The sequence below is a fragment of the Aptenodytes patagonicus genome, chromosome 11 (genome assembly GCF_965638725.1).
Source record: "Aptenodytes patagonicus chromosome 11, bAptPat1.pri.cur, whole genome shotgun sequence".
Taxonomy (NCBI): domain Eukaryota; kingdom Metazoa; phylum Chordata; class Aves; order Sphenisciformes; family Spheniscidae; genus Aptenodytes; species Aptenodytes patagonicus.
The window spans coordinates 11,147,129-11,171,047 of record NC_134959.1 but is presented as its reverse complement, the minus strand read 5'-3'; the positions used below and the strand labels follow the sequence as shown (position 1 = coordinate 11,171,047).

At 39.6% G+C, this 23,919-nt stretch overlaps 2 protein-coding genes across 4 annotated transcripts in view; one reads left to right on the top strand and one right to left on the bottom strand.

Annotated features, from left to right (window-relative positions):
* The first annotated feature begins 379 nt into the window (after window positions 1-379).
* On the top strand, window positions 380-13,299 carry SS18L2 (SS18 like 2). Of its 2 annotated transcripts, XR_012996275.1 has the most exons (4): window positions 380-470; window positions 654-730; window positions 1,558-1,741; window positions 13,281-13,299. XR_012996275.1 is itself a non-coding variant. In XM_076349132.1 (3 exons), the coding sequence occupies exons 1-3, from the start codon at window positions 402-404 to the stop codon at window positions 1,643-1,645; spliced, it is 234 nt and encodes a 77-aa protein (XP_076205247.1). In that variant the 5' UTR covers window positions 380-401; the 3' UTR covers window positions 1,646-2,403. The 2 variants fall into 2 exon arrangements, 1 of the variants encoding a protein (XP_076205247.1); XM_076349132.1 differs by lacking the exon at window positions 13,281-13,299 and having other exon boundaries at window positions 1,558-2,403.
* The window catches only part of GARRE1 (granule associated Rac and RHOG effector 1), a 65,669-nt gene continuing 44,661 nt past the window's right edge, over window positions 2,912-23,919 (bottom strand). For both annotated transcript variants that reach the window (XM_076349130.1, XM_076349131.1), the window contains exons 4-14: window positions 22,931-23,071; window positions 22,548-22,643; window positions 22,296-22,457; window positions 21,209-21,367; window positions 16,565-16,662; window positions 14,320-14,445; window positions 12,834-13,822; window positions 9,323-9,488; window positions 8,304-8,438; window positions 5,927-6,005; window positions 2,912-5,460 (exon numbers count right to left, since the gene is read on the bottom strand). In XM_076349130.1, coding sequence (XP_076205245.1) covers window positions 5,134-5,460; window positions 5,927-6,005; window positions 8,304-8,438; window positions 9,323-9,488; window positions 12,834-13,822; window positions 14,320-14,445; window positions 16,565-16,662; window positions 21,209-21,367; window positions 22,296-22,457; window positions 22,548-22,643; window positions 22,931-23,071 — 2,478 coding nt within the window. In that variant the 3' untranslated portion in view covers window positions 2,912-5,133. The remainder of the gene's footprint in view (window positions 5,461-5,926; window positions 6,006-8,303; window positions 8,439-9,322; window positions 9,489-12,833; window positions 13,823-14,319; window positions 14,446-16,564; window positions 16,663-21,208; window positions 21,368-22,295; window positions 22,458-22,547; window positions 22,644-22,930; window positions 23,072-23,919) is intronic.

The window sequence follows — 23,919 nt, the reverse complement described above, 5'->3', positions numbered from 1 at the left end:
GAAGAGGTTGGCTGTTCCCCGGGTGCCCGTGGGCTGGGGCGGGGAGGGGGAGGTTCTGTCGTACTCCGGGGCGGTGTTTTCGGGGGGGAGTGACGGCATCCTACACACGAGCGGCAGCCGAAAGGGGGGAGCGGCGGGGGGACCCTCGTTCCGGCGGCAGAGGCCTTGACGGCTGCGCGGGGCGGGGCGCCGCCCCCCTGCCTGTGCCGGCGGGCGCCCGGCTGGGGCCCCGCCTCCCCTCGCCGCGCGCCCCCGCCGCGGACGTGCCGGGCCGCGCGGCGGCCGCCGCGGCCGTTCACGGGGGTGGGGCGTGCGCGAGCGGTCCCTGGGAGCCAATGGGAGCCCGCGGAGGGCGGGGCCGCCGGTTCCCGTCAGGTCCTGCGCGGGGCGGCGGCGGCGGCATGTCGGTGGCCTTCGTGCCGGAGCGGCTGCGCGGGAAGGCGGAGGTGAACCAGGAGACGCTGCAGCGGGTGAGCGCGGGCGTGAGGGGCCGCCGCGGCGGCGGCGGTACGGGCCCTCGCGGCTGGGCTGAGGTAGAGCCGGCCCTGCCCGGCGCGGGCGCGGCCTCGGCCTCGGCCTCGGCCTCGGCGGGGGGCGGTAGCGGCTCGCGGCGGGCGCGAGGCGGGCGGTGACGGCGCGCTCCTGTGCCCTAGTTGCTGGAGGAGAACGACCAGCTGATCCGGTGCATCGTGGAGTACCAGAGCAAGGGCCGGGCCACCGACTGCGTGCAGTAAGTGAGTCCCCGCGGGCGCGGGCGCCGGGGCCTCGCGCTGTCTGCTCCGGGCAACCCGGAAGCCCGGGGGCTTCAACGTCCCCAAACTCCTAACGAGAGCGAAGCGCGGTTCCTGCTCTCCGGAGCTTCCCCGCTCCGGAGTAGTTAAGAAGTAAATGCGGTTGTTCTTCTTAGGAGGCTTCCCAAAAATTGCTCTCGCAGATCTGTAAAGCAAAAATGCCACCGTATAGAATAAATCTGATGCCTGCGCCTTTTTGTCAAGGTTTTGTTCTGTGTCAATATGAGAACCAGCTCTCCTGGGCGGGCTTTTCCTCCCCCCCCCCCCCAGCGTGTGTAAAGCACTGAGTGGTATTTACAGAAGGGTGAGGGTGGTCAGCTCGTGGCTCCACAGCAGTTCAGCTCTTAAGCTTGCAGAGGACCGGGACGACAGACGGGTTGACAGCGGTTGCCGAGCCTGGGCACGGCTGGCTCTATGTTCAGAGCAGCCCAATGGTGGAGCTTTGTCATCTCCTGCCCCTGAGCTGCCCTCTTGCAGTTCTGCATCTTTTCAGTATTGCTCATACAAAGCTCTTAATGTGCATGTTTACTATCAAAGTGGGTTAGTAGCGCATACTTGGTGACAAAGTGCAGTTCAGTGCAGTATACCGGGCTTTAGAACAAGAACGGGATATGGAGGTGTTTGCCCTGATTTTGTTATTTTTATAGTTTGCTACTTCTTTCCACAACAGAAAATATTGGTCAGATTCCAAAAGCTACTATTGAAGTGTGGATGGTTTGCTAGAAAAGAACACATTTCCCAGATACTATGTTTCTTCCTCTCATAGGTACCAGCATATCCTGCATAGAAACCTCATTTATTTAGCCACAATTGCTGATGCAACGCCACCCAGCACACAGAAGACTGTAGACTGACTGCGCGTACCTGGACACAAGCAGTGATGCTTTTATCTGTAGAAATACTTAAGAGTCCCACTTTGAGAGCTGAGAAGCTGTGGTCTTGAAAGGCAGGTAAAAAGGAGTCATCCATACTTTTATGTTAAAAACACGAACGTAGTTTTTGATGCAATATTAGGCTAGCTTTCCCCCCCATTACTGTAAGCAGAACTTAAGGGTGATAATTATCACTCTCCCTTTTTCCCCTCTGAAAAACTCCATGTACTATACTTCTGAAAATAGCCTGGTTGTCAGGACAGCACTACCAGAGATGCCTTTGGAGAGAGAAGTCTTGCAGTCTGATTGAAGTAGAGACTGTTTCATGACTAAGGTTGTATAACAATAGGGTAAGCGTTTAGCCAGGTAACTTCTTTCTACCTCCAGCATGACAAAATTGGTCATATGTTGCCATATATATAAGCAGTAGACTTGTATCATGGAAGTTGTGCTTAATAAACTGAAGATGTTCTTTGTAAATTATAGTATATTCTGGATTAATGTAACATGTTAACAAAGGAACAGCTCAGCGATTTAGTGAAACAAATGTTAACTTTTCTAGGAAAGATGGGACTGTTGCATAACTTGGAGCAGTTAAGTGCAAGGGAGAAATCAAGCCTATACACTCAGTGAGAGAAGGCTGTATGCTTGCCCTAGTTGTATCAAGCCTTTTCCTTTTTGCTTGAAATGCTCTGTACTGCAGACTGTAAACAAGTAAATTCTTGCATCATCAAAATGGATTCATACGCTTCCTGGGTATCTGTCAGCATTTATGGTCAGCTGTATGCTCTTATCCAGAAAGAGCACAGCTTACTTGCACACCTTGGATACTACATTTCAGTGGCACGATTAACATAAGCTAAACTAACAGCCTTGAGAGTAGTTTGGGGGAGGGAGGGGAATTTACATTTTGCTCACTACCATCAAAATTATTTACTCTGATTGCTAAAAATTCAAGTAACTCGGTTTTGGCAACGTTCATCTGCACTACTAGTTCCAAGACACTGCTAAGGCATTTTCTGTATCCTGTTCTTCAGTGCAATCTACTTGAAAAAGTAGCGTTAAAGCTGCTTGAGATTGTACAGTGCATAAAGTTTGTTTTTATATGATGAGTCAGGAAGTAGGCAGTTGACAATTTTCAAACTGTTAAATAATCCCGTGTTAATGAAATAAGATCTTTGTTTACAAACCAAAGTTACAGTTTAAGGTGCTGCTCATTTTCAGCAAGGTGCATATTTTAAACAGGTATGACCTATTAAATGTATATCTTTAATAAAGCAAATAGTTTACTTTTACAGAAGCTTTAAATACAAAATGTACAGTTCCAGTTCAGAAGCATTAGCTATTCACAAGAAGCACTGCAATAAGGGTAAGTTAACTAAGCACCAAACCCTTGCACTTGGCAGTGTAAGTGAAGTTTAATGGCAAGACTCGTTTGCCAAGTGCAACAATTCTTAAAGTTACCAGTGTTCAGAACAATCGGAAGCAAAGGACAGAGTAGCACCTACGTGGTCAAAATGCAGACAAACGTCGTTTCTTTTCGCAATTCACTTCTGTAGGTCCAGAAACTTGCCAGCATTTGTAATTACAAATAAACTGCAAAAACTATAGCAATAATTTTGGCACTTGTTAGAAAAAGTTCAAAATTAAGTGTTTTCATTAACTTCCATTTTGGTCTTAGTATGAATAACCAGCAAGTACAACCAAATTTAGGATTTAATATTAGATCTAAATGACAGGATTTAGGAAACTCAAAACCATTCATCAAGTTAAATAACCACTAACATTTTCAGCAGAGGGTTTTCAAAATTATAGTAGTACAGACCATTAACAATTTACAGACAGAAGCCACACTGATTGTGCAAAGGACATTACTGTAAAAAGTCTATGTACAGCAAACAAATCTTTGTAAACATGGTAAGTATGAAGTTTCAGAAAACATGGTGACAATATCATAAATACAGGCAACATTGGCATCCTCAAACAGCACAAAAGGTAACAATCTGGGCCTGCAAATATAGCCCATCACCATACAAACAGAAAAGGTGGATGGGTTTTAAATACCCAAGTGTTTAATAGTTTTAGTGTTGTGTATACTTTTTATTTATATATATATATATAATGTATTTATTTTTTGGTATCTTTAGATATAGATGTACTTAGTTTGTAAAAACAAAAACAACAAATGTGCTTTATCTTCATTGAAAAATTATGTAGTTAGAACTAATAACCCATTTTACTAGTAGTTAACATATTAGAATGATATGACTTAAGAAAAATACAAAAATAAGATTAATACTGTCAAAACTCTTATACCAGAAAATATTGTGGTTTTTAGACTCTTTCAAAGATGAAATATGAAAATTTAAATAAGCTCTAACTATATAAAGAATCTTCTGTAATCTCAATTAATATACAGTGGGATAGCTATACATATATTTACCATTGTTCTTCAGTTTTTAAGCACCAGTCACTCTCCCGGATCCACTTTGGTTGGAAGATGATTCCTAATTCCACAGGTTCACTTAATGGCACATATTGACTGCAAATAATTACTTTATCCTTTTAAAAAAAATAATGTTCTTTTAACTAACTGCTACCCCACGTTTCAGTTTAGTATCTTCTGAGCCAGCTCACAATTTTTAGTCAACTGTAGCATCTGAAATAAGACTTTAAATATATGCAAGTAGTCTTTTAGGCTATACTTTCACACACTTAAGGAGCACTGTGTGGATAATGCCTTTGGCCAAATGAAGCGGTAAGAAAGGGTGTATTTATTTGAAAACCAGTGTCATATTATCCACACAGATGCCATCTACTTTAAGCAGCTCAGATAACATTTGTGACACAAGGTTGAGTGGTTCTGCTGATCTTGACTTAGAGTGAGGAAACTCCCACAAAACTCGGTTTCGCAACTGTTTCTGCAACAGTTCCACGATGAACTCGCTTGTGTGGCACACGAAAAGCTGCTGTTGCACTTCATTTAAAAAAAGTCGCCCACAGGCCATTTCTGAAGAATACAAAGGCTTTACAGCTTGCCCATTATAAACTTAAACACAAACAGTGTTGAGCAAAGTGACCGCTATATATTTGCTTCAACATATTCAATGTGTTTCAGTAAGATGTTTAACTATAAATCTATATGAAAAATAGCTATAAAATACAGTGTTTCTTGTATGGTAGTCCTTCAGCAGTTCTTTTAAAAAAAAGGTTTTGAAAGTAAAGGCAATATACACATTTTTAAAAGCATTTCTACATCACAGTTTTGGGCTGTTTCATGTACAAACAAACATATTGGCCATATTTGCTCAGCACTGTAAATCAGAGTTCAAGAGTTTGTATATCTCACCCAAACGCCCTTAATTCCATATTTAATGAGATAAACAGGATATAGCCAATACACAGTTGTGAAACAAAATATATGTAATTTATGTTTGGCCCTGTGCTGCATTTTCCAATATGAAAAGCAATTAGTACTGATGCAGGTAAGATGGTCTGCGTTCGTGCTTTACTGGAAAAGATTTAAAGCCCTTATTCATCTGTTTGTGCTGGGAGGCCTGTTGTTGTGATTGCTGCTGCTGCTGCGCGTAGGCAAAGTTAGAGGAAATTCCTGCTGCTGGAGCACAGTCGTTGGCTGCTGCCCACATGGGCGACTGGAGGATCTGCATCGTGTCACTCCACTGGCTGACAGGGCTGCTCATAGGATACAAAGATGTACTCTGACTGGGTAGCGTGTTCGTGACAGACGACGTGTGCTGCCAGGGTGCCTTTGGAGGCCAGGTTTTGGTTTTATTATCCTGAGAAAACAAAATTGTTTGGGTTGGGGGGGGGGGGGAGATGTTTTAATACCAAAACTCTTCTTTTTTGAGACAATACTTAACACATCACCTTATCCCCTCCTTAAGACAGTTTCAGAAGATTAATTTATGTTTGACAGCAGAATTGATGCATCTATATAGCACTCTCAATGCTTAAAATACCTGCCTATTGAAAAACCTTTTTATTTACTTAAGCACATTTGCTTGACACATAGTAGCCCCGCTCTTTCTGCTACAAGGGAAAAAGATAAGTGATTTCCAATTTTAATATTTAAACTTGGTAACTTTGATAAAAGCATCTAGTACTACTTGAGTGCACATGGTTTGGGTTTTAGCTGAGGTGAGCAATCTGGAGATAGAGATGCTATTCTAGTTGTTTTCCTAGTGTAAACCACCCCAAAATGCAAACAGGAAAAATTACTAAGCAAAGCCATTTTCAGCTTACCTGATTACGGTCATCTGCTGCAGAAAGAAGAGGTGGTGATGGTAGCGTACTAGGTTCCTGTTCACCACTACTGTGTTTTCTGCCCAAAAAAAAGTGACATTTACTTTTTTTTCTTTAAAAATGAGTCACCCACATTAACCTGTCACTGGCATATACCATTCTGTAGTTTCAGTCTGTCATACTTGACAGCCTAGAGTGTGCACTGACATTTCATCTTGTTTCATGTATTTTTGCTCAGTACAGGTAAAAGCAGCAATGCAGAAAGAAATTAATCGCTGAATACTGTCAGAGGCTTGACAGTGCAGTAGTGCTTTGAGCTACAGCTTCAGCAACATGCACGCATTTTTGTAGAGGTGAAAGGAAGATGGGCTAGTCTTTTGCCCACTTTGAAGAAATCTGCTAGAAATTGCCTTTTTTCTTCTGTTATCTGCTCTCATTTGGTTTTGGTTTTTTTTTCCTAAGTACCTTTCCTGAAATAACTTTACAGACAAGACAAAACAAACAGTTGAGCAAGTAAAACATCTGCTGAAGCACAGTGACTTTACTGAGGAAAAACGTTATACCTTTGGTTTAAATTTGTGACCTAATACCCAATATCAAATAGAAGTCCTTGACCACAGGTGCATTCTGGAAGGGGTTTTTTTCCTTGTTTTTGTTTTTTTTGGGGGGGGTGGGGGTGGGAGTGGAGGGGGGTGGGGTGAGGTGGGTGGGTTTAGATTAAAACAGAATCTTTTATCCTTTCATCCTTCGTTTAAAAAAAAAAAAAAAAGTCATGCTCCAATCATCAGGCCTCCATAGGTAAGCAGTTCTTTGCAGGTCAGCTTTAGAACACTCAACCCTTTTGCCTTCTTTTACTGTATAGCTTTAGCTGTGATATTTTGTCATGCCCTCACTTGCAGAATGTGTTTCTTCCTGAAAGTAACGTAAGACAGTAGTACTGTTACTTCAGCTTAAGTTTTTATTTAATGAAGCACACTCTTTGGAAACTTCCTTCTGCTCTTCTCTTCAGAGCACTACATAAAGCACAGGCTTTTGTTCTTCTTGCTGCATGAATCGCTCCACGATCAATCTCTAGATATCCAATGGCTTGGCAGATTAATTTTATGCTTATTGTGTTTTCTGTCCCTGCTTCTTTTTTTAAACACACAAATCATTACTGCTTTTTCTGTGACTGCTTATTAGATCATTCTCTTCCATTAATTTCAACTTAGCATTTATTGAAGCTCAATTCCTGTCTATATAAAGACTTGGTAAGTGTAAAGATTCAGAAAACAGCTCCTCTTTTGGTTGATTCCTTTCAGCCTGCTTGCCTTAGTCTCATTATTTTCAACTGCAGTATACTTCCTTTCTGGCAATGCATATAAAAATAGCTATCCAGGTATAACCTGCAGGAAGCTGGCAGTACATCCAGACTTTTTCCTGTCACCAAAAAGCAGGCAATCTTGTATCTAAATGTATTGACTCTGAATTATTCTGTGATCTAAACAAAAATAGAATATTTGGCCACAAAACTAGCTTATTTTATTTTTAGAAAAGGCTCTGAAAAATAGTTTGAGAGAACGATCCCAGATTGGAATTGGTTTGGTATTCATGCTTTATCTTGTGCCTTTTATTATTGTCTTAACTACTCTCTACTACAGAATCATTGAGGTTCCAAAGATGCCCAGCTTCCAGCCCTTTAGAAAAGCAGAAAGCAATTCTTGTAATTCATACTACTACTTTTAAGTGGATTGTTCGTAGTTGAAAATCCTGGCTTAGTTTTTAAGTTATTAAGCTTATTTATGAATGCTATTAAGCCTCCTCTTCATATTATCAGAAATAAAGGACTAGATAGGCATGTATTTACAACTACTAAAACAGCAGTGGTAGGTGAGGTGAGACAAAAGTCTACACGACGTTATCAGCAGTATTTCTTGAGTGCCACAGAGTTGCAGTAGAAGCCAGGAAATAAGAACTTGCTGGCATCAAAATGCACGTTAGGGGCATGACAAAGCTGCAGTGAAGTACACAGTTTAGAAAACTAATTCAAAGATGATCTCGAACGCCTCAGTAGTTTAGAAAGAAGTGGCATCCAAAACAGATTATCTTGGAAGAGGGTCAGATCTTTTCTAGACATACTGAATATCAACTAACAACTGGCTATTTGCACAGATGGTAGTTGTATAAGGAGACAGCTACTAATATAACTCAATTTGGGAATCCCTAGCATTAAAGTCAGATACGCTATACACTGATCCATATCAGTGTAGTACGCAAACTGACATTTGTATAACTTTGTCTAATTAGCAGGAATTTCCTTTCTGTGGCTACTCAAATGAAATTATCAAAAAAAGAAGAATCTTATGAAGCAGTAGGTATTTCTGTTCATTTTGCTCACCTTCTCTGCTTTACAGCAGCAACAAGGTCTGGCCCTGAGAACATGGAGAACAAACTGTCTCCATTAGCTGAGGAGGTCTCATCACTTGAGCTGGCAGAGTCTCCTTGAGTACCAGACCAGCTATTTGTCACATCTCTGTAAGACAAAAAGTTGTGTTAGTCCTTGTATTTATAGTGCCTGGTCCAGACTGTGCCCTAGTTAGTTATGCTGAACCTTTGTCACAGGTGATACCTCAGAACACGAAGAAATTTCAATACTTTGTAAAAATGTACCAGTAATACAAATACTTTCACTTACCTATTTCTGAGTGATCACATCAACTGCTTTGTCTGTTACAGTCACTTTATATATATTTTACTAAAATAAAAGTGCCCCTCTCAGTCAGGAAGAAGAAACAAGTGATGCTTGGTTTTGGAATCACTAAGCACTTGACTTTTTCATTGCAAAACTGAGCTAGAACACATACTTGTCCTACTGCTTTTAAGCTAGCTTGAGAGTCACCGTTATTACATTATGGACAAATGGACAGAGGATCCTGAAACACTGCTGTTGTAATAAACAGTTATGATTTGGAAGAGATTAAGAACTGCTAAAGTACTTGCTGTAAGGTACCTGCCTTATAGTAACAAGATTAAGTGGCTAAAATCTGGAAAGCTGAATTTGGTCAGGCGCTGCAACTTCGATAGCATCACTTTTCATCAAAACTAGGTCTTAAAGGTTTTCAAAATACTGAAAGAAAACCGTTCTGAATGAATCTGTGCTATAAATTCCTTATTTCCTCTGTTCGAGTCACAGTTGGTATACATTCCGCCTTAAAGACGACATCAAACAAATGTCAGCACTTCAAGTATCACCAAAGCAGGAAGGGCTCAGATTTCTCACTCTTGACATAATGAAGTGCTGCTTTCACAGATGCAGCAGCAATTGGAAAAAACACCCAGTATTCCCACATTCTGCCAAGTTTGAGTGTAAAATAGACTCATATACAATAAAAATATGTAGCCTGTCCAATCTCTTACCCTTCTGTGAAATACTCAGGAAAGGGCCAGGTTTTATGAGGATCATCTGGAAGAGGCCAGTTGCTACGTGTGTTGCTTGGACGACGGACATGCTGTGCTTGCCTTTTTTGTTGCATAGCCTGGTTGACCCCAGCAACATAGCGGGCAAATTCTGGATCAGAGCCAACTGAATAAAAGAAACCAAGAAGTCAGTTGCTGACATTCAGCTATTTCTACTGTAATTATCCCCCTCATTTAGTCCTTTAGGCTTGACCATACCCCACAACAGAAAATAATTCCCTCACTGATAATAAATGCCAGACAGCAGTGAATACCTCTTCATGGAAGAGTGAAAAACACTGAATGTGAAATGTTTTTAAAAAGTAGATATGCACCATCCATACACAGTGGATAGTAATTCTCACATGGAAGTACACCTGCCCCTTGCACTCCATCAGGGAAATAGTATTTGTCACTACGATCATGTCTATACACTGAAAGGTCCAATATCCATCAGCAGATACTGACAGAATTAAAGCCTGTACATTTATCCAAGCTCAGAGAAAAAGAACATACCAATTACTACATTTGATTCCAGATTGCAACATGATTTCCAGCAATGTTGTGATCCTGCTTACTTTGAGAAATCAGAATCTGATTGATCATATTAGAATATACAACCCAGACATTGCCTACTTCCTACAAAGCCTAGACAATTTCGAGAACATTCTGATCCTGACCTGCAAAAATATTTCAGAGTAAGATTGATATTTACAGAAAAAAACCAGTAGTTCTTAAAAAAATTCTTCCATTAAAGTGCTTTATGCATCCCAAGCATAAGTGATAAGCATAATCTTGAGCAGACACAGCAAAAGCCTTAATCCAAAAGTGTTTTAAATGCTCAATTGATCAGAGCAAATAATTAATGTATTAAAAAGAATGCTGTTATGAGTCCGTGTAATTGAGTTTCCACAGCTTCTGTTTTTTTGTCTTCCCTCCTGCCCCCTCGCCTCCCCCCCCCCCCCAAAAAAAACAAACCAACTTTGCAATCTGACTGGATCTACAGAAAATGTCTAGACTCCATGCATAGTAATTGCAGCAGGAAGTACAGAGCTGCTGGCTTGCTGGTTTCAGTTTTAAATTAAGAGTGAAGACTGAAGAACATCCAACAAGCATGCACAGCTCAGAAAGCAGAAATCGGTCTTTCATGTGATGGCTTCCCTACGTTCAATTCAGCATTTAGAAGAAGTTTCCTCATTTTCATTTGGCACATTCAGAAAAGAGCTCCACAGTGTTTTGTTGGATGCAAATTAAAACAACAATGAAGAAAATACCTTTTGTTTCTATACATTCTTTATTATATAGGCAAGGGCCAGAGCTATCTGACAGCTGTACAGAAAGAAAATATTCCCACTAATAATTCTTCTCTTTGAGAAATATCTTTATATCAATTTAAGATGAGGCTGGAAACTAGACAGATCCTCAGATCTAGGGACAAATTCTAGATAGATTCTGGAGGGCGTCCAGGTTTTTTTCCTGTGGATAGCATTAAGTGTTAAATTACTGTTATATTAAAAAATAACAACTTGTGTTGATTTTTACCTCACTAAAAACGTATCAGGTAAACAGCTTTTTATCAGGTATGTTTTTTACTTCATTCTTTCACATCTGTGAAAATAATTCAAAAGACCTGAAGGTATCAACATTCCTTCATCAAGTTCTTACAGATAAGAGTACTGCAAAATACATTTTTGGTAGCTAGTTAAGCCTTTGACATGAAAAGCCATCAATTTTATAAATTTTAATTAGCAGATTTGCATCTGAAAAGAGACATCATTTTTAGGCTCTAAAAATATTTATCAAAAAAGTAACGCCATTTGTTTCAAATGTACAAAGTCCTAAGAAAGTCTGGAAATGAAAAAGTGTTTCATGTTTTAAAGCTTTTTGTACTGCACTACCTAGAGCTTAAATTGAAAATTCCTGCACCACAGCTCAACCTGGCAAGTTGTATGAAGAAAAGTTATCTTTCTGATGGAAAAATCTATTTGACTGGGGGGGTGGGGGGGGTGGTGGTGTTTGGTTTTGGTTTTTTAAACCCCAGATCTGTGGAAAATACTGTTTACTTATCACTTCAACTGTGGAAACATGTTTAATCCACAGAGCACCATTTATCAACTTGCATGAGTCACCTTTTCAGAGTATTGCTTTCAAAGTCCTTGAAATTCATCATATCAAATGGAACAAAACAAGTAGCTTTACGTAGATCAAAAGGAAAATACTACAGAAATATAATGCATTCGAAGTGCTAAAAATGCCAGTCCTTTGTAGATGTGCATTTCCCCCCCCCCTACACATACATGTATTCGGCACTTGCTGAAAATCATTTTATCCTTCCTTAAAGGTTGTGATAATCCTTAAGTATATACCGTAAGTATGTTTAAATAAGATGATGCTAATTCAGACTTAGAATTGTTAAGAAGCTTTTGATAACATAACTATGATGCCTATTTTTGCCTTATAAACTCCACTAATTTATCAACTAAGTTGACAAAATAACTATCAAAATTATGAGACAAATGAGCTGGTTTCCGAGACACCTACACAGTCCTAACACACACATGCGTGCAGATGAGCATGGGAAACAGAGTCATGGTTTGATAAAAGGTTTTCCTGTTAGTTCTAGTGCTGCCTCCCTCCAGGCAGTTTTCATAAATGCATACTACAAAGTTTCTGTAGCTGTGTTCCAGGCCAACAGAAATTATATTTATGAGATAAGAGATTTGTCAGTTGTTCTCAGTACTACTATCAGAAGAATTCATTAATCTCCTCTTAGACTCTACAGTCAATTTCATAGTCTTTAGCTATTTGCTTATAGCTATAAAATTTTAATCTCACTTCATCTTTGACAATAATCCCTCTACATTTACAATTTATTGGTGGTTCAAACATCTGGCAAACCACATGGCACTTGCTCTTTAGTCTCTAATCCTTTGGCATCCAAGCTTTTCACTGCATTAACAGCTGTAGAACAGGAACCAGTATGACTCCCATGGAATTGCACAGTAATGGAGGAGAAATGCAGGAATATGGGAAAGATGCAATCCGGCTGTATCTCCAGACTGCAAGACTGGTAAAGAGCAGGAAGGATCATTTTGGGGAGAGGCAAGATACTTAAGTTCAGGAGTTAACAATGGTTTTAAACAATTTTACAAATTAACAATAGGAGGAACATCATCTGTAAGTATCTGTTTCAGTACTTTGATGTGGTCCATATAGGAAAGGTCAGAACTACGACAACTGGGACAAGAAACAAGGAATTTGTTCGCGTTCTTATTTGCTAATGAAAGTTGCTTGTACTTTAGTTCACCTTCTGTTAAAAGAAAAGAGAGGCATACATATAAATACCTGCTTGCCTTTTTAAGCACCCTAGCACCTGGTGGATAGCACTAGGAAATGAAAGCTATTGCTAGCAATATTTAACAGTATTCTTTGTAAAAGGACCCTTATAAAAAAACATAATAAAGACACACACCTGCAGGGTCAAAAGGCAGTATTTCTCCCAACATCCCAAACACTCCATCAGTTTGGTCACGATTTGGCCATGTGTTGTTTCTAGGTCCTTGTGGTTTCTGTCCTAACATCTCTGACATCATATTGTCCATATAGCTGCTCACAAGACCCAAGCTGTACAAATCGGAGCTTAAATCTGAAAAACCAGGATTGTTCCACTGGCTTATATGAGACAATCCAGCTCCAACAGCTTGGGCTGGCTGCTGTGAAGAATTAGTCAACCATTTGGCAGGTACACGTTGCTGCGGTCCAATAGGTTGAAGCAAGTGTTGGTAATACTGCATTTGTTGCTGCTGCTTTTGTGACTGTTGTTGCTGTGACAAGCCTTGCTGAGAAGGATGCAGTGGTGTGTGAGAGACAGATTGCGGTTGCTGTTGTACTGTTCCTGATTTTTGTTCTGTTGCTGTAGAGGATGCAACAGAGTTCCTTCTTTTCACCATCGGAGAAGTCTGCTGGGATTTGCCCATGTTAAAACCAGACAAGAAATCTATAACATCCTGCATTTCTTGGTCAGTTGGTAAATTCATACCTTTGTCATCCTTGCCGTCATCCAGTTTGAAGAAGTTGTCCCGTCTTTCAACTAGAAACCCATTCACTAGCTGATTATTTGTGCTCTGAATTGACTGCAGTGGATCTCCGGTCCTAGGAAAATTACCAATGTTCAAAATGCTTTGTAACCGTGCATCTATGTTAGCGGGCATTTTAGCTTTCTCCTCTGAGTTGGAACTTATGAAGACATTTTTGGAAGGTGTATTGGGGATTGAATAACTTCCAGTATTACTTGTACTGGTGCATGAAGCTTTTTTTGTAAACCGTGAAGTCAGTTTTGAGAATGTCTTTTGTAGACCACCTGAAGATTTGCTTCCATTTCCGGATGGCATGTCAACTTGATTCCCAAAGTCTGAGATTTCGCGCTGTAACTGGATCTGAATACAAGGCAAAGCTTGCTCCCTGCATCAACAAAAACACATATATCAAACCACCCAATACATAACTGAGTTTGTACTTTGGAGGAAAATGTGTATTTGGGTAATAGCTAGTGGAAGAAACAAAACCAAAGATCACCAAGTTCATCAGCTACTTCTTATGGTAACAATGCAAATTATTACTAGTATTTGCAATAGCATTTAACTACTTTCCATTCCTTAAGAAATTTTAGTTGTGCTTCAAGACCTAAATAGGGACTAATTTAATATAAATCAAGTTTTTTTGTAAGAGAGAAACAAATACTTTTGTACGCTTGGATAAGCTGCTGGTTTGTTTTTAAAAAGACTGCTGTTATCTCTGTATGTACCCACAAGGTACCTACGTAGACTACCAATTTCTTGCTCTCAGTTTGACCCCTTCTGATGAACTGGTACTATGAAATTCCTCAGTACAGATCTTTCCACAATGGTGACTTTGTTTAAACTAGGAAAGTAGAGCATGAGGCTCAAGAGGAGATGTACCTTCCTTCCTTCCACCTGTGTATGTCAAACACAGCAGTATAGAGCACATCTACTAGTCCCAAAGTCTTCTCTGGATCCAGACTCCTCTGTAGCAAAGACATTGTTGCTGGATCTTCTTTCAGACACCTGTAATCATTAAGTTTAACTTAAAAATAAAATTTTTCATTTTTTACATTAAACAATTTTACCATCCTAGTCAGATAATAAAAGGCCAATTGATGCACTACTTCTGCTCCTACAGAGGTGCAACTAATAAAGGCAGCATAACGTATGAATGCCTGAGGGTTCCTAAAGACTACGCTTGCAGCCCCAGTTTCTTTCTACTGTTGAATATACAACTAATCTAACTTTAAAATTAGGAGTTATATGATTTATTTTAAAATCATTAATCATTATTAGCTCTTTAGCTGAGCAGGCATAATTCAGGCACAGAGATAAGAAATAACAAATACACTAAGCCCATTTCTGGAAAATGGCAAGAGCACTCAACAAACCTGACACAAAACACTATCGCATGGGTGCACTCTGGAGTCCGACACTGTCCTGGTTTTGGCAGGGAGAGAGTTAATTTCCTTCCTAGTAGCTGGTGCAGTGCTGTGTTTTGGATTTAGGGTGAGAACAATGTTGATAACACACCGATGGTTTAGTTGTTGCTAGGTAATGCTTACACTAGTCAAGGACTTTTCAGCTTCCCATGCTCTACCGACTGAGAAGGCTGGAGGTGCACAAGGAGCTGGGAGGGGGCACAGCCAGGACAGCTGACCCCAACTGACCAAAGGGATATCCCACACCATATGACGTCATGCTCAGCATATAAAGCTGGGGAAGAAGAAGGAAGGGGGGGACGTTCGGAGTGATGGCATTTGTCTTCCCAAGTAACCGTTACGCATGATGGAGCCCTGCTTTCCTGGAGATGGCTGAACACCTGCCTGCCCATGGGAAGGAGTGAATGGATGCCTTGGTTTGCTTTGCTTGCGTGCGCGGCTTTTGCTTTCCCTATTAAACTGTCTTGATCTCAACCCACGAGTTTTCTCACTTTTACTCTTCTGATTCTCTCCCCCATCCCACTGGGGGGGGAGTGAGCGAGCGGCTGTGTGGGGCTTAGTTGCTGGCTGAGGTTAAACCACAACAAACACTAAGAAACCCCAGCCTGACAGACTCCATGCAGAAAGTGATTCAGCATATCCAACAGTCTGGGGAAAATTTTACTGAGCTGTGAAGATGCAGGATTAGTGAATTCTCCTCATTAATGGCACAAAATTAGGACTGAATTTGAGGTGAAATTAGAATAACTTAAATCTAAATATTAGCACATTTGTCAAGTACTTAATGAGTCCCTCCAGCAGAGACGAGTAGAGGCACTCTCACTGGGTGCCAGCAGGAGGAGCTCTTCCAGAGCACACAAAGCCTGGCTCAAAGCACTCTGCATTATTTTAGTTCTTTCATAATAGAGCAATTTACATAAAGAGAACAGAGAAGTGCCAGTTTATACTCTATAGAGGAATTAAAGATGTATTTGGGTAAACAGACCATCAGTTGACTTGTACTTCTGGACCTACCATTGGTACCATTAGTAAGAGGCTACCTCACTAAGGATTCAGATGAATGAACTGTGTTGTACTGAAATTCATAGCACTGAGTACTCCGAAGTAAGAGAGGAAGGAAGTGTTCTCATTCCAGATCATTGTTTCAGAAGGGAAGAAATCCTCACCTAAACTGCAGATTAATCCTACCGTTCTTTCCTAGGCAGTCAACTATAGTGGGAATAGCATCTCTCGGATCACAGAGTTCTGTGGTTCATGACAGCGCTTAAAGAACAGCTCAATGAAGAAAGAGCTAAAGCTCTCATATTAATCTCATCTAATCCCTGGCCTTCCTGAGGTAACAGCTGTGAGGACCTGCCAGGGAGGAGCATAACAGGAATACTTTTTTTTTTTTTTTTTTTTTTTTTAAAACCTTCTCTTTCATCATCAAGCTTTTACTTCTTCAAAAGTATGTTTTAGTGCCCCAGCACTGCCTCTCTTCTATTGCCTCCAACAGAGCCAGCACTAGTACAGAGACAGCTGAAGTACAACTGTCAGTCTGTCAGGAATGGTGGTATTTAAACAGTTCCAGATAAAGGAAGTTAAGGAAGATATGCCATAATTGCGTAGTATTCTCTCTTCCGTTTGTACTGCAATATTTTTCCCCTATATATTTCAGTCATAGGTATTAGTATAATCTGTAATACAGTATTTTTATTTACCAAGTTGATGGAACTTGCACCACAATTCTGGATCCTTCTAAACTTATCTGAGGAGCATAGGCTTCTTTATTTTCAATCTGTGCTGTGTCCACAACCACCTAGCAAATAAAATGAAAATAAAAGGGAAATGATTTTAAGAATTAGTTCTAGTTATTTTATCACCCCTGTAGTTAAGATGCAGTAGTTTCACCTCCCTGCCACACTACAGGTGCAAAAAAATAACCAGACAAAACAAAATCAACTCACAAAATCGTAAGTTGATTTCTATTTTAATATCTAAAAAAAAAAAGAAAGAATATGAAATTATTAGTTTGATACAGTAACCTCTATTTCAAGGACTTAATTCTTCTCAATTACATATTGTAGTTATGCATCACTACGTAGTTACCAACTGCTTTACCTAACAGCTAGTAGTTATCAATGGCTTCGTATAACAGCCCTTACATTTCAGAGGTTTGGCACTATTACTACTTTAATAGCTCCCAAACACCTATTTATCACAATATTTTGAATAATTTAACTGCAGTGCGTGGTATGATATAGACAAGTAGTATTTAGTCTGAAACTCTTCACATAGCTCACAATTCACACACACACCCTCCTCTTAAGATTATAAAATCCCACACCAACATTTCTCTATTCTCCCTAATGGAACTGTACTATTACTAATTCCCTATTATATAAAGAGAAGAAAAGTGACTGCTGAATTTGTTGAATTCTGAGCCTTCTGTAAGACATCATGAAGATATATGGAAGATGAAAGTCTTGAAAATTAACCTTCTGTCATGAACCTTTCTTTTTATGGAATTGAGAAAGAATAGATTCACTTCAGCTTCATTTCAACTTTAATACCAGTGATAGTAAGTTCCATATTTGGTTTGTGCTTTCTGTTGTTGTCCAGTCTGCATGGGTTGGCCCTTTTGATCATTTCCATAATTTCCTATTTTGGTCATGCTGAACCAGCAGCTTTTTGGCAGCAGTCAGCATTTCTTGCTTCAGTGACTAGCAGATTAGCTGTACCATTTATCCTTGAAATGGCAAAAGTCCTCCAGTATAAATAAGCCTCAAGGGATATTACTGGCTTTTTTGCAATCATCCTACACTGGTTCTACTTCTAACTGGTTGTCTACTACTGGTTATGAAGAAATGTGCAATATGAATAATGCTGAGAGTCTCTTCTCTCTCTTGCTTTAACAAAACTATCCAATGACACTTGAACACAAGTATTTCCCACCTTTTAGATATTTTAGCGTAAGGCCTTAGTTTTCCTCCAGTTGACTTTAAGCATTTGCCTGAGTTTATTCAAACTTGTAAAACATGTCTAAGCACAGTAACAAAACGCCATGCTATTATCCACTCATGAAAATACCTTTCATTTAATAACAGGGCAACTCCATTACTTTTTTCCTTGTATTTGTACCATTTTAATTTTCTTAATTTGGTAATCTGCAATTCAGCTGTGTTGCAATTATAGTTGGGATAAGGAGATATTAACTTAGGAGTGATTTTTCTCAACTCCCAAGAAAAATACTGTCTGCATTTCAGACCTGGAAGTCAGAACTAAAATTCTGATTTGTGCAGACCTACATCAGCTTCTGGTAGTGGTACATGGTAGTGCTCGTGGCCTGGGCTTTGTTGGGGATGTCGGTGTCCCCCCCAATATCTTCCTTTCTTACCTTTAAAAAAAGTTTTACATTTCTCAACGTTTGGTCAGAGTTACAACATCTGGGATTTAAACATTACTAGATTTAGTGCTTCTGCAATGCATGTTGGTTTTTGCTACAGAAAGATCTACAAGCACAGAAAAGGATGGCTAAAGACTCAGTTAAACCTTCGCTTCATGACTTCGCATGAGGCCAAGTCAAAGTTTCATTTCCATTCATCCTCTGAATTCAACTATTTTAATAAGTTACTTTTATACAAACATGGAGATTTCTTCAGCTGACCCAAATCTGAAAATACAATTCCTAATATATATGCTAAGGTAAAAACTGAAAAACTGCACTTTAAAAAATTATTTCTTATGTTAAAAAACTGAAGCCTAAAATAACCAAGCAAACTAAGTCACATCTCATTGTGCCCTCCACTCTTACAAGAGTTTCTTCTTAAAAGGCACATGGCAAGATAGGCTAAAGATAGTGAGACTGTCAAGCAATGTTTTTTTTTAAATTTGGCATTTAAATGACAAAATTTACACACAATTCTGAACTAATGCAGACATCTTAGTTTCTAAAAGCAGTAAACCAGAGACTACAGAATATTGTCCCATGATTCATTTATCCGAGTTCTACACAAAATAAACTTAAAATAAACACATTCTCCCTCCCCGCCTAGTGGGTGCTTAGAGGATAGCTTCCTGTGCATCAAACATCTATTGTTCTTGTTTTACAGGTGTTTCCTCTCTCATCTCCACCCAAAGAATGCTTTAAAGAAGCAAATTACAATTTCTCATCATTGCATGAGACTACATACAAGCATAACTGAATCTTGTAAAAAAAATATGGCACATAGTTTATAAAGAAAAACATCAACCCTCACACCTTTCAAAAGTGTAACAAATCAAAGTGAGAATGAACAAAGGAGAGAAGGCTCGCAAGTATTCTGTCACGTGTATAGGTCATTACTGTGTCTTTGAAGATAGAAACCTGCTCCTTTCAGAACCTGAGGTTCATGCAAAAATCTTTGGAGACGTTCATGATTCAACACAAGGAATATTCCTTATATCAGCACTGTCATTTGGGAGAATGTGTAAGTATGTTTTATGCCGACAACTCTCCAAGTGTTATGATAAACCTGAAGAATATCAGCGCTTTAATTACCAGCAGGTCTAACTGGTTATGTCTAGACTGGGGGACACCAGGAGATTTCCAGACTTCTGAGTCCAAATGTGCTTCGGGCCACTCCTCAAATCTCATCAGGGCAGGACTTGGGTGTGCACAACCCTGAAACCCCCTGGAAAGGAAATGGTGGGAGGTGCAGCATCCTCCAAGGCATTCCTCATCTAGACACTCAGGAGCCAAGAACTCCTGAGTTACAGCACACTCCCATAGGGCTGCTGAGAAACAGTTTCTTGGCCTCATTTCCCGTACCTTGCTGCTGACTCCCAGCATCCTACCATGAACTACGGCAGGTGAAGATACAGTCCCACTTAACCATATCATTTTTTCTAGTTGTTCTTGTATTTATTAATATTTAATACATATTTTCCTTGAAAACACCTATGTAGAAATTTGATCAATCCTACTATTCCACGGTTGCTTTCTCTCCCTGCAAAAATACCTTCTTATGCCTCCCTGTAAAACTTCCTTATACAAAGCGGTTAATGCACTACCATCTCCTACCCTTAAATCCCTCCATCACAGTGAAGTAAGGATTGATAGCAGGTGCACTGCTGTTATGATGTTGATGGTCTGTCCCTTTGATTTTAGACCTTCTTTACATGGAAGGTCAGTTGAATTCCAGCATGATTTGAATCTACTTCTGTAACAGATATTTGTTATTAAGGTAATATCTAATATCTGGTATCTAGTATCAAAGGAATGCTAAAGTAGAAGTATCTGACAAATTTATTTCATTCTGACAAATCATTCACCATCATTGGAAAATCTATTAACGGCACCAAAAAGCATATGGTTTAATGAACTAGGATGGAAGGTCACAGTCACTTAATCAGCTGGGTGATTTGTTTGAAAAATGTGATATTTACAAAGTATGTAGCAATATGGATCCTTTGTAACTAATTGCAATTTCTGATGAAAGTCCTGATGGCCTGCCATCATCTTGAACAAAGAATCAGTATATGAATCAACAAGAAGCATTTAGCTCATTGTAGGTGAAGATGATTCAAAAAATACTTGACAGAAGCTACCGTAGGCTACGGTGTACCTTTATGCTTGCGTTTCCTTCCTATCCTATTGCATTCTTGCCCCCATTTTATTTGTTCAGTCAAATGAAAACTCCCAGTAGTCCAAAAAAACCTATGTGTCATGAATGAACACTTTATTAAATGAAGAGACTGCAGTAATTATTTATGGGAGCACAACTGCATTTTCTTATCAGAGTATGTTCCAACCATCTATTTTTAGCAACTATTTAGATACTGTAAAATCCATGGAGTTTGTTTCTAAAGAACACATATGTCTACAGCAAGGTATTCGATTGCTCCGTCCTCTGTTGGAGATGTCAGGTAGCACTACTTGGTGCAGAGGACTTCCTGGTTTATGTCGGGCAGGAAACCCAGCTTCCATTCAAAGCAGAGAGGAAATGCAAGAATGGCAGTTTTTAAAGCTAATCTGAGAGAAGGGAGGGAAGGGGTCTTTCTTTTTAACATGGTCATCTATAGATTTTAAAATCTTTCTATTTCACTATGAATTAGAAGTTTCATTTCTTGTGTTCTCTCTGGTAACGGAGACTACAAAGTACACAGTACGTTCTCCTGTTCCTATCAGCTACAGATACCATCTACAAACTTGCATTCTACGAGGATACATTTTGCTCATAAATCAAGTTAGCGGCAGCGTTAAAAATGGAGAAACACAAAGTAAGACACTGGAAATTAATTTCCAAACTCTTTAAAAATACCTAGTTTCTCTTCAGGATGTTTAAGTAGCCCTTTTTTTGCTAAGCCTATTCATAGTCACTTACCAGTCCAGCTTGGCCAAATAACAATTGTACAGCAGTTTTGCAGGCTCCTCGCCAAGTGGAAGGGCAAACCTGATTTAGTACTTCAGTAACAGGAGAGTCATCCCGGGGTGTAAGTCCATTATGGCATCCAGCTTCCTTAATCAACTGCAGCATTGTGTGCTGAAAAAAGTAATAAAAATTTTGTCATACTAAAGACGTGATTCAGAAATGTTAACGCCAATGCTTCCATATGTATTTATCATTGTTTTACACATTTTTCAAACAACTATGTCTGTTACGTCTGAACAGTCTTGTATAACCAGAAGAGCTCAGCTGCAGAAAAGAAATATAGAAGACCGTCTCTGCTATTTGGAACACAATACTCCTCCAAAATCATAAACAGTATTTTTCCTTATATTCCTGCAAAATGGTTTAAGCAGAACTACAAAAAGCACTGCAGAGACAACAGACAAGCAGCATTTTGAGCTGTGGATTGTTTCAACTCTTTCAGGAGCAAGGAACTGGGCTTATCAAAAAAAAAAAGTGAAAATGTCCATTAAAATTGCCCAAATTACATCTTTTCCATTCCTTTATACTGAAAATACAATTAACTTCTCCACAATTTTAAATTATTATTTTTAAATTGATTAAAGTTTGTAAGAAGACATTAAAAGGAGCTTTGTTACAAAATAGTTTTTCAAGTACCTCCCTTAGCACTTGGCAGGGCCAGACTTATTTTGGCACCTAAGAAGATAAAAGCTCCAAAGTGCATCACCTGGTTGGGGCATCTGTAAGGGCTCACTTTCCTCTGCACTTCTTGAGACCCAACCCACCTATTTTCAAAAAGTTCATAGAAGCTTCATTACCTCCTAGACTTCTATGCTTCTCTCAGATTGGACTGAATTTGCCCAGGTGGTTAAAACATTATCAGAAGCAGGCGTGGACCTATAATGTTATCAACATCTTGTTTCCACAGGAAGTCAGGCTAAAAATACGCACTTTTAAATACAAGCTTGGCACTGAACTTCTACTGCAGTTGTTCTCTGAATTTTAAGGAGTTCTACTCTTTCTTTTCCTTCACTCCTGTGGCTAGATTCAGGGTTATTACCGTTTTCAGCTTCAGGTTTTCTGCTGCAGACTCATTAAAGGATATTCCTTTCAGAAAATGCGATCCTATCTGAACAGGTACAGTGGGCAGTTCACACTGAATTGGCTGAGGTGGAGTCTGTCTCCTTCCTGTTTGCTGGGCTTCAGCTTCACTGCAACAGCCCTGAAATATGAAAGAACAGATCAATTAGAAGAAATGAAGACATCAGAAAATCCTAATGAGAGTCCAACGAGCAGGTTTAGCAGATCCTACCTGAAGACTTGCTTCAATAGCTTTTGGGTTCAAGTGGAAGCCAGCCTTCATTGCATATTCACAATGGCCTAAACTCTCCAAAGCCACTTTGTAAGCCTGACATTAAACAAAAAGTTGAGATAGCACAGGCATATCAGCACGTAAGTAAGCATGCAGTCATTGTGTCTGGATACATATATAAGAATTGTTACATGGATTTACCCTACTCAGTTCTACGGCACACACACATTTATTATATAAGGTTCCAATACTGTAATTATCAAATACCTCATGGCTGCCTGTGGTACGTATTTCTGCAGTAATACGCTACTTCCCTACTTCATTCCTTGGCCCACTGACTGTACTACACGCACACAAAAGCGGCAGACTTTAAAAAAACTCACCTGCAAAGCACTGTCAATTTTCATGTTTAGCTCTTTGAGCTGATGTTCGGGGATTGCCACACTCTGTGAGCAGAAAAGTTGCTGAACTTCAATTCCTGCCAAACATCCATCACAGCCTCTTTCTCGCAGTCGAGATGTGGCCTGTAATGTAAAATAAAAATCCAGGGTAAAGAGGTTCAACATTAAACCAGGTCAGGCTTAATTAAATTTAAAAACAAAGAGGAAAAAACCCCACAGAGTTTAAAATATTATAAAGGAGATGAGAAGCAGCACCTGGTAGAAAGATCTGGTACAGATTATTTACTGTAACTTATTAAACCTCTACTGCTACTTTGAAAGTACTAATCTCATGTAATTTGTATGGCATATAGGTGTTGGCTAGCAACTTAATTCAACATTGCTTGCTGTTACTATTTCAGCTCCCTCTCAGGACTAAGGATCCTGTTACACAGGCCACGTGACGACTGTGGTTACCAGAGGAGGGACTTACAACTTCAACACAAAGGGTATTACTTGCCACAGAAACAGAAGATACATTTAATCATGTGTACAAACACTCCTGTGTACATAAGATATATTTTATACAATGAAGGGTGATTACTGTGATGCAATTTGAGAAGAGCCACGCAAGACTAAGATCAACTTCGCACAGCAAGAGAATAGCTTTATGTAATATGATTTTGAAAAATAAGAAATATGAAAAGCCAAATATCTAGTTTTAACTTTAAAATATTACACTACTGAGCAGGGTAACACAAATAGAAACCTACTCTCAACTGCATTTAAGGCCTCAGAGACGGCTTATTTTTCAGTCTAGGAAGGAGTCTTGCTCTAAAGTCGGATGTCCAAATTGGGGATTTTTGGTACTACAGCCAATGGACCGACACATTGCTGACCTCATCAACACATACAAAATTACAGCATTTTCCAAGTGAAAATCTTAAAAAGGAAAAATAGTTTTGAGCTACTGACAAAGTATCATCTTAAAC